Source organism: Paramormyrops kingsleyae, chromosome 18 (genome assembly GCF_048594095.1).
Source record: "Paramormyrops kingsleyae isolate MSU_618 chromosome 18, PKINGS_0.4, whole genome shotgun sequence".
Taxonomy (NCBI): Eukaryota; Metazoa; Chordata; class Actinopteri; order Osteoglossiformes; family Mormyridae; genus Paramormyrops; species Paramormyrops kingsleyae.
The window spans coordinates 24,951,492-24,961,773 of NC_132814.1; the positions used below are offsets into that span (position 1 = coordinate 24,951,492).

Consider the following 10,282-nt stretch of genomic DNA (forward strand, 5'->3'; position numbering starts at 1 on the left):
AGCTAAAGAACTCTGCAGACTTCTGAGAATGATGGTTGGATTTTTAGTAGCCTCTCTCACCATCTTACTCTTATGCTTTTGAGGGACAGCCTGTTCTAGTAATGGTTTTTGGTGCTGTGATGTGCAATTCACCTTCATCTTTCTGATGGTGGATCCTACAGTGCTTAATGGAACATTCAAATTCTTCAATATTTTTTGTAACCATTTCTTGCCTTGTGTACTTCAATGACTGTTTCTCACATCAACAGAATGTTCTTTTGCCTTAATTTGTGCAGTGATTGTCCAACAAGGACAATGGCCCTTCCAAAGGGTGCTTTTTATATCCAGAGAGAAACCTTACACTGAGACTTACAGGTGGTACCTAATTTAGTTTAATTATGGTCAAATGACTGTCACGTTCGTGTTGTTTATGATTAATTTACCTTTTGTGTAAACTGAGTGCTTCCAAAGCACAGGGGTTTGAATACTTATGCAAATAGCAGGTTTTTATTTATATATTTTTAATGTTAGTATACAACTGATCTATTTTGGCATTTGTTAAGATACTGTAGAAAAAGAGTTCTCAACATAAATGTTGTATGAGAATATAGTGTATATCTGTTTTATATTCTAGACCATGGGTCTAAATTTAATTTTATCCTGTTGTTATTCTTTAATCACATTTGCATTTATATGGATTTGAAAATGACAACATCTAAATAAAGCATTTAAAACATGTTTAATATACATGAAGTTTAGATAAGTTTAGGAGGGTGTTTCAAACTGGTAGCCCTTCGTATGGCTCAGTACCCGTGAAGTAGCTCTCAGTTTCAAAAAGGTTGGTGACCCCGGATCTAGACAATCGAGGGGGTTGAATACTAGACAATCTTGACTTTCAAGGGGGTTGAATACTTTTGCAAGCCACTTCAAATGTTTTATTTCATCCAAGGATTAATGTTATGCTGATGGAATTTAGTGCTTGTCATACCAATAGCAGAGCCAGAAATCATAACGTGGGTGGATCGACAGAAAATCAGGTGGACATAACAATTCACTTGGTGACAAAATCACACTACAGACGCAACTAATTTTATTTATTTTTTTACTAATACCAAATGAACAAAGTGAAAGAAAAATCTTCCTTTCAAAAGCACATTTGCTCCAATTGATGTAATGTGACAATCCAAAAACCAGTCTTTTTGGGTGTGTGTCTTAAATCTCTTTAACTTGGCTCCTTCCCGCTCATCAACTGAAATCTGTCTCACCTTTGGCAGTCTTTTCAAACTCTCAGCCAGGCCTGAACCAGGGAAGAGGGAGAGAGTGCTCTTTTGTGTTTGTTGCACTAGTTTTACACTACCTTACTCCTTACTCATCCAAACATTCACTTTTAATCACGTTTTCATTCTTGTTTTAAGTTTCCTTACTAGAGTTTTCTATGGCCCAGGACACACCGGATGCGTGGCGACTGCAGCGCTGAACTGCTGCAGCGAAGATGTTCACACCACCCACGCTGCTGCACCGCAACTGCTGCAAGCCCTGTCTTTATATATTGAGTTTACCTTTAATTGATGGCCATCAATAATAGAATGTTTGATTTCATTATAAATTTAAGTTTTAGTTTTATGGTAAACTGTCAACATAATTGTTTTCATACAATAGAAACTCAAACTTTTAACATAAGTATTTTCATAGAACAGCTAGTATAAATACTTATGTTCCATACTCCCACATTTAGTGGTGGGACTTTGGCATAGAAAGGGTACTTCTTTTAAAGGGTGAGAAACTTTATTACCACCCCCCACGCACCATAGGAGGTAGAGGGGGATTAATATTTGAATGCTCGCATGTGCACTTCATCTTCAATACTCTCTTACAGTCACTGGTGGTGAATGGACACGGTGCATTTATTAAGAAAGCTGTATAAAATACATAATTTGATAATCAAGTCATGTGCATTGTCCCCCATAGTCCATTGCTAAAACCACAATTCATTGAACATGTCTGTCTCATTTTGTTGTGCAGTTATTTAATTTATTCTAACCTTTCCACTTTCAGTGGCACAATTATAAATGAACATCAATGTTGCTCTGAGTGACATTGTTAAAATTATTTATGCATCACACTAAAAAATATGTAAAATATAAACAAAATTTAAGGTTTAGTTAAAAATGTTCCAAACGGGGCTTGAACTTGTAACTGTCACGTCCATGCTTCCTCTGTCAAAAACAGGCAAAGTGTAATTTCGGTCATGTTTCACAAAAATGGCATTCTATCAAATGTTGACAGCTGAACCAGTATAGCATCTTTCTCACTTTTTCTCCCTTACTCCTCCATTTCTTCATTTTTTATCTTCATATAAGCTCTGCTTGGTGCCCCTGTCCCCATATGGTTAATCCAGTCCAGCTGTTTCTGTTGCAGAAAGGTCCTTCCTCATTGATAATACTATCAGTTAAACTGACCACAGAGTAACGTTTCTCTGGCAAGACACAATGCACAATCTTTTTTAATACACGAATTGCACACTGACGCAAGGAGGTAAACTAATAAGAATTCTACACCGTACGACCGTCTGTCACATTTTCTGAAACGATCTTGACAGGTGACCACACGTGTGCGGAGTGTGCGCTCTGACGTCAATGAGTCGAAACGGTGGTATATTGACGGAACTGTTTTACGAGATTTTGTTTCCGCCAGGTGGGACTTTTTTGCTACAAGGCTAAACGAAGCTTTGCAGTTAGCAAGCTACAGGCTAGTGCAGAAGTGATAATTAGCATAGTTACTATGCGGGAAATTAAATAAGCCCTAGTAATGGAACCCAACTGCCACATAATGAGCCATGTAGTAAACTGAACAAGCGGTAATCGACTGTCATCATTACGCATTATTTGCCTGCATCCACGAATCGTGGATACGTGTCATTCAGCCTGACTTCCTCAATATAATAGCGACTATAACCAATCCGAGCACTTTGTGACGAACTTCCTGCTAATATATCGTCCTTATATAATTGTGGTTGGATATCAACAATAAACAGAGTGTGGTGTGAAAACTGTAGCGCAGTGTAGCAGTTTTGAGCAATGGAAGACTATAAACAATCTACTGGTCATTGTTCGTCACGTATTGCTTTCGGATAGGTTCGAGGACGAAGCTGAGGATTGGCAGGACATCCAAACAGTCATGCACAGATTCAGTACTGCTTTCCATAAAGTATTTTTTAAATGTTAGGATGCAAATACACAAAAGGACAACTTTCATAGAGCAGTGAAAAAGCATACTCTATGCGTTTCCTAAATCCAGCTAAAAAGAACGCTGTCAATGCTAATTTTTATTACTTGAAGAGACGGATCTCTTCCGGTTTCGCAGAAGGTGAGGATTTTTCTTTTATGCTGTATAATTGGACGGTAACGGTTTACACTTGCGTCATTGGCGCTTATTGAATTGTTAAATACTTAAACTTCAGTTTAATAGTAATCTGTATTAAAACTGTGCACGTTGAACAGTATTTTTTTTTTTTTTACCTGTTTTTTTTTTTTGTTAAGTTAACTATCTAATCTAATCTGCTCTAATGCATCTCTGTCATTCTTGGTACTCCTCATTTTCTGTTTTCCTCCACTCAGACAACGATTCAGCCACCTACGATTCAAAGGAACATATATGGGATCAAGAGGTAATAATTATATATTCGTTAGCTGACCGTCCGAATCCAATGTTAATAGACATGGAGTTGCCAGACAAATTATAACGAGTTTTAATGACGCACAAAAATCCACATTTAGAGAGTTGAATGTTAATTTGTAGCTGATTCTTTGGTGCAGCCTGTTGGAGGTGTCGAACGTGCCGGACCAGATAGACATTTGTAAAACGAAGCAAGTCTAGATTTAACATATTAGTTGCTTTTTATTGTTTTTAAAATAACGCAGTTCTTATTTGCAATGACAAATGCGTACAGCGTTGTATTTGGCTAGTCTGTCCTATGTTTTGCAAGGCAGGAAAATTGACGCCGAGCCTTGTGGTTCTCCTCGGGCAGCTGATGGCTACAGCTAAAGGCCAGAGCATCAGGGAAAAAAAAGTAACGGGCCGAAAGAGTTCCGCAGCCGCAGTTAAACGTACATGTGTATAGGCAGAACGTGCATTTCATATCCTGCTATTTCAAATGACAAGCTATAGAGTTAACGTGTAATCTTAAAATGACTGGGATCACTGTTTCAGGTAACTGAAGCCATGTTTGTTGTCCCAACAGGTCAATAAGATTTTTAAAACTAAATGTATATATTGCTATTAATATAGCCAAATTATGGTTATATAACGCAATTCAGCTTTACATAGTTATAAAAATAAGATTAAAATTATGTGTCTAATAGTCACTAAATAGTTGTTACATTTTGGACTGTACTTTAATGGGTGTTGAATTTTCCAGTGTTGTGTAATCTTTCCTGTTCTCTGTGCCTGTGATCATGCAGTTTCATCAGCTACAATGAGTGTGCTTGTGGGACAGGACAGCGATGTGGTACTGGTGTCACAGGTAGTGTGGGACTATTTGGACACTGCTAGACAGTCCTGGCTGCTGGATTTTCAGAACAGGCACGGGCTGTACGTGGAAGTGGTACGGCACGGAGAATCTGGGGACTGCTGCGCAGTCAGGCTTCGAGCAGTGGAAAACAGTGCGTCCGGGGGCGACATCCATCCTGCTGCTCGCAGAGCTTTCATAGACCTGTGCCGCTGTGCCCGCAAGGAGATGAGCAGGCAGAATGGAGCGGCCAAGAGGAGGTGCTCTCTGCTTCCCTGTGTCAGATCCTCACAGACCGACGGTGAGGGAAGTCTGTTGGCTCCCCCGCCTCCTCAAGCTCGCCATATCCAGAAGCCGCATCTTAAAGATAAGAAACCCATCGATCTGGACACCACCATTTCTGTGCCCATGTACCACAATCCGTCAGCTGGAAGGGAGGCCGAATTTGGTACCTCTCTGGGTGCAGACAGTGGGACTACCTGCACCATATGCATGGGCGAGATTGTGGAAAGAACGACGCTGGACAAGTGTGGACACTCCTTCTGTCGGACCTGCCTGGATCAGGCATTCCAGGTGAAGCGAGCGTGTCCAGTGTGCCGCATGGTCTATGGCCAGTTAATCGGGAACCAACCTGCCAATGGCAGCATGATGGTGGAGCGGGACCCAGACCTCGAGCTGCCGGGACACGAGGGCTACGGCTGTGTCTGTATCATCTACAGCTTCCCGCCTGGCCTGCAGGCTGTGAGTACTCGCAGAAGCACTTATGTTTTTGAGAGAAGTTTGTCACCATTCTTAGTTTATCCTGGACTGGCCTTAAATCTTGCCCTACATCCTGCCATATGTAGCTGCCCTATGTAAATTGTATGGGCAGGCTTTGGAGATGGAAGGTAAATATAAAGAGTCGTGATCACGGCAGCCCTATTGTTGCTGATTATAGAAATGAGATCCCTGTGATATTTCACCTCTTGACTACAAAAAATAGTACTGGCTTCTAGTAGCTGCAAAGATACAAGTTCCAAATTGTGTGGGTGGAGGTCCTGTCGACTTTTTTTGTTTTTTTTTATGTGTTTTTTTTTTTTAATTGTTTCCTTTTGTCTTAAAACACATGGGTGAATTTCAGCAAGAGCACCCAAACCCAGGGGTGAGGTATCCAGGAACAGACCGTGTGGCCTACCTCCCGGACAGCCCAGAAGGAAACAGAGTTTTAGGTCTGCTGCGTCGGGCCTTTGAGCAGCGACTCATCTTTACCATTGGTACCTCCATGACCACAGGCATGCAGAATGTCATCACCTGGAACGATATCCACCACAAAACCTCCATTTGGGGAGGGCCACGATGGTATGTGTTATACCCCAAGACGCCATGTTACAGTTTTCTCATTGTTTCTCATGTTTATATTGGGTGGAGTGTGGCTCTGTGGGTTAGAACTCTGTGCCCATGATCAGTAGGTCAGTAGTTAAAATCCCATGACTGGCAGAGTGATTTCACTGGTGGGCCCTTGAGCAAGGGCCTTAACCTTAATTGCTCCAGGGACGTGTGTGTGTGTGTGTATATGTATATATGTGTGTGTGTGTGTGTGTGTGTGTGTGTGTGTGTATGTATATATAATATATGAAGTTTGCCCTCAGTAGTCGAGCAGTCGGGGGTGGGGGGGATTGGGCAACTGATTTTTAATCTAATATTAGTGGTGACTAATCGTGTGCCCCCGCTCCCCGCCCCCCACCACCTTAGTTTCGGCTATCCAGATCCAACATATCTAGTTCGGGTCACAGAGGAGCTTCGAGAGAAAGGTATCACGGCTGACTGATTCCCAGGATGGGAATGGATGCTCCAACCCACATCCTGCTGCTACTGCTGTTAACAGGGCAGATGGTCCACCGGCCCTCACCCTGACCCACCAACAGCACTTATCCTTGTGGGAATGCAGGTGTGATCTGCACCACTCTGCTCTTCTCCCAGGTCTAGTTTTTTAAATTATTTTCTTTTAGAACAGGATTTGCTCCATCCCAGTCCTGCTGGTCAGTGAAGACATGCAAGGATGTCTTTCTTACCTCTCCTCTTTTTAGCATTGAGATATATCGAAAAAGATAATATAGTCCAAAATATAGGCACTAAAATTTTGTAACATGATGCATGTCTGTTTTTATTAACCTCTTATTTTTTATTTGTGGTGATGTTGTTAATTGTTTGTTAGTAGTCAAAGGGAAAACAAGTGTTTGAGTGGGACTACCTTTATTCCATAATGGTTTCCAGTAATATGCTTAACGTGCACATGTAGGCGTAGTAGTGCAGCAGCACAGCTCTCACTGGAGCAGGGCTACAGCTGTAGCTCTGTTTGTTCGTGGCAAAGAGATAGATAGCATTTGGAGTAATAAAAAAATCACTGGGACCTCTTTCTATCAAGCCTCAGTCTCTTAAGTCTACTTAAGTGCTACTGAAAGTCAACTCTTCCAGTGACAATTGGTTTCCATTTGTAAGACAAAAGTCAGGGAAGCCCTGGAATTGTAAAGATATTTGTTCTCCTGGGTGGATGTGGGTTGAATTCTTTGAATTGATACGTGTAACGTTTTGTCTAATACAGATATAATAAATAACCATGTTTATAGTGCATAAGAAGATTTGTTGGTAAAGAACCACTTGAATCATTGTCTTTCAAAAATTTTCTCCCACATTGAAATGTAGTCCATACTTATGTTTTAGACATGTAAAATACTTGGAGGATAATTCAGGCCTTCTTTATTCATTTTTTATTTTTTTTACTTTGTTATTGTGTCTTTTGTCAAAAATCATCTGAACAAGTTAGCACCAATAAGCCGAACCAATCTCTTTGATTTTGCTGGGTCACTGAGCAGCATAACTATTCTACATGTATTATGTCTTAACGTGAAGTATATTTTATCAGGGCACTGAACATTTAAGTACATTCATCTTTGTGTAGTTTGAAATTTGGTAGGATTATTTTGAAAGTGAAAACTTACCTTTCTGTAGTAAGTGAATAAGCTTTGTGTGAGGATTTTTTTTCCCCACTCCAAAAAATTCAGGACTGTGGGAGAGTTCCCATTCTGCTTAAACTGTATTTCTTTAGTCTATAATTTTTAAGTAAATGGAAAGAAAGTCTAGAAAATGTTCGTTATATGTATACATACACACACACACACACACACACACACACATATATGTATATATATGTATATATATATATATATATATATATGTGTGTATATATGTGTATATATATTTAATGTTTCTGTTTTCCACATTTTTTGCTTTTTGAGTTGGGGACCTGTTTCAATGTATATCGGCGCCAAGGTTCACACAGTATTCAGCATGAATGTTTCTATGCAGCACTAAAAGGGGGAGAGAAAGTACTTTAAAAATAGAAATTTTGAAAATTTGCACATGATTCTGAAAATATCATTTTGCTTTTCTAGTTCTGTTGATTTATATTTTGACTGAAATTTAATTGTTAATAACTCTGTGCTTTACATTTTCATACTTGAATAAATGGTTCAATAGTAAATGTTCTGTTGTGGTTTATATGTTGACTGAAGTCTCATGTCCATGCCATCGTATTACAGTCCATGGTTGTGCTAAGCCATGAAATGCTGGGGTTTGGGAGAGGGGCTGGTTAGTTTCTAGAAATAAACTAAATATTTTCAAGCCATGTCTTTTTTGAGACCCCTGATGTTGGCATCTGGAAAAAATAGAAATGGCTAAACTTATTAAATTTGGCTGCCAATCGATCCACTCGTTCATGGAATTTTTGCACAGGCTATCCTGGTCCATGGTATTCAGAAGGTTGGGAATCGCTAGTTTGGGGTTTTACCCTAAATCTAAAGGAAACATGAAAGGTATGTTTGGAGATCAAGGACAGGATATAGTTCCCATTTACAATGGGGCAAATTATACAAATGTATTTGGTCTTGTCATGCACTTGGATGAATTTTTACCCAGTTTTGACTGGAAAGATCATCCCAAGTCCCTCTGAGTTCAGCAAATGTCTGCAACCTGTATGTAGCCCCCCTCCCCGTTTTGTTTTTAGCTTCAGTGTTTTTCAAACACACCCACATAAATTCACATCCTCATCATGTCTGCCATCAACTGCATATATAGCATAGTGCAAGTTATCCAGTAAAAAGAGGCACATTGTGGGATGCAAATTTTGCAAAGCATGGATAACTCAAGTGGCTGACACAACAGTTTCTATCGCTATTTGCAAAGGAAACATTAGAATAGAATAGAATACTTTCTGTTCCCAAAGGTAACAGAAATTCTGCTTTTGACAGGTTTGCCAATGTTAGAAAATTCCGCTAGAAAGTTTGTCAAGAGGCAATGACCAGTCAAAATTTGTTTTACATCGTAATCTAGAGATAGAAAACAGTAATTGTCTCTCATGTTCTCCCCTTCTTGAATGGTGCAGTGACATCTAGTGTGGCACAAGGTTCAACACAATCTCTTAGCTGCTGTAGTTCATTATGTTAGATGGCATGCTAAGTGATGAGTCTAACTGAGGGATGTTTTCAATAAAGCCTGCTATGGTTTCAGGTGTGATTGCATGTTTAGTGCTGTAGCAAGGTGCCAATGAAATGTCATGACTCAGATGGATGGATATGAGTGTGATCTGAAATAATGTTACTCGGAGGGAGCATGTCTTTGTTACTGGCACTGATACCAAAACTTAATATTAGGTCCAGCATATGATTGTGACTGTCAGCTAGGCCTATCAAACTCTGAGTCACTCCTATTCAGTCAAGAATTGACGCAAAGTCTTCTCCTAATGAGTCATTTTCATTCTCCTTGTGAATTACCTACTGAAATGACTAGACTAGACAGAAAGTCTGCAAATTCCTGCAAAAAATGGCCCTATGGCCCTAGTGGCTGATAAAAATGGTAAGTAATAAGAAAGGCTATAATGTTTTTATTTATTTATCAGCAGGTCTACCACAATTAGAATGAGTACTTCAAATGACTTAAAAGTGCATCTTGGTTTCTCTTGACCTATGTGACTGTTTCGCAATCATTATAATATCAGATCAAATGGACAACAGAGTTGGCAGTATGGGCACACTGCTGGTCCCGTGTCAGTAGGGTGTGGCACCCCCCCAGGCCTGGATACATACGGTGATATGGTGCGGAAGGGAGACATACAGCTGTTGTATCCTCTCCTGCAGCAAGTCGGCCCACAGCTGTTGTAACTGGCCCTTGAGATCCTGCAAATTGACGCTGGGTCTCAGTTGTTCCCACACGTGTTTGATTATGGAAAGATCGGGGGACCTGGTTGGCCATGGGAGGACCTCAACATAACACAGACAGTCCATAGACACATGTATTTTAACTAATATGAATATATGTCATGTATGGACGGGTATTGTCTTGTCTAAAGACTGTCGCAGGGTGCTGTCTCAGGAGGGGTCAGACATGTGGACACAGGATGTCACTGACGTAGCACTGTGCCGTAAGGGTCCCGCAAATCACTTACAGAGATGACCTGAAGTCATACCCTATGGCTCCCCACACCATGATGTCATACCCTATGGCTCCCACACCATGATGTCATACCCTATGACTCCCCACACCATGATGTCATACCCTATGGCTCCCCACACCATGATGTCATACCCTATGGCTCCCCACACCATGATGCTAGGAGCAACGCCAGTGTGTCTCTCCACAACGTTGGCAGGATTGGTATTTTCTCCTCGTCGCTGCCATACGTGCCCGCGACAGTCATCCATGGTAATGCATAACCAAGATTCATCACTGAACATGGTACAACATGACTTGTCATCAGTCCAT

At 40.6% G+C, this 10,282-nt stretch overlaps 1 protein-coding gene across 3 annotated transcripts; it reads left to right on the forward strand.

The window, feature by feature from the left end:
* The first annotated feature begins 2,211 nt into the window (after positions 1–2,211).
* On the forward strand, positions 2,212–8,006 carry dtx3 (deltex E3 ubiquitin ligase 3). 3 transcript variants are annotated; one of them, XM_023834102.2, is made up of 6 exons: positions 2,212–3,345; positions 3,597–3,646; positions 3,965–4,048; positions 4,440–5,227; positions 5,607–5,824; positions 6,218–8,006. In XM_023834102.2, the coding sequence occupies exons 4-6, from the start codon at positions 4,454–4,456 to the stop codon at positions 6,291–6,293; spliced, it is 1,068 nt and encodes a 355-aa protein (XP_023689870.2). In that variant the 5' UTR covers positions 2,212–3,345; positions 3,597–3,646; positions 3,965–4,048; positions 4,440–4,453; the 3' UTR covers positions 6,294–8,006. The 3 variants fall into 3 exon arrangements, with proteins under 3 accessions (XP_023689870.2, XP_023689869.2, XP_072558485.1); XM_023834101.2 differs by lacking the exon at positions 3,965–4,048 and having other exon boundaries at positions 2,330–3,345; XM_072702384.1 differs by lacking the exons at positions 2,212–3,345; positions 3,597–3,646 and having other exon boundaries at positions 3,653–4,048.
* The last annotated feature ends 2,276 nt before the right edge of the window (positions 8,007–10,282 follow it).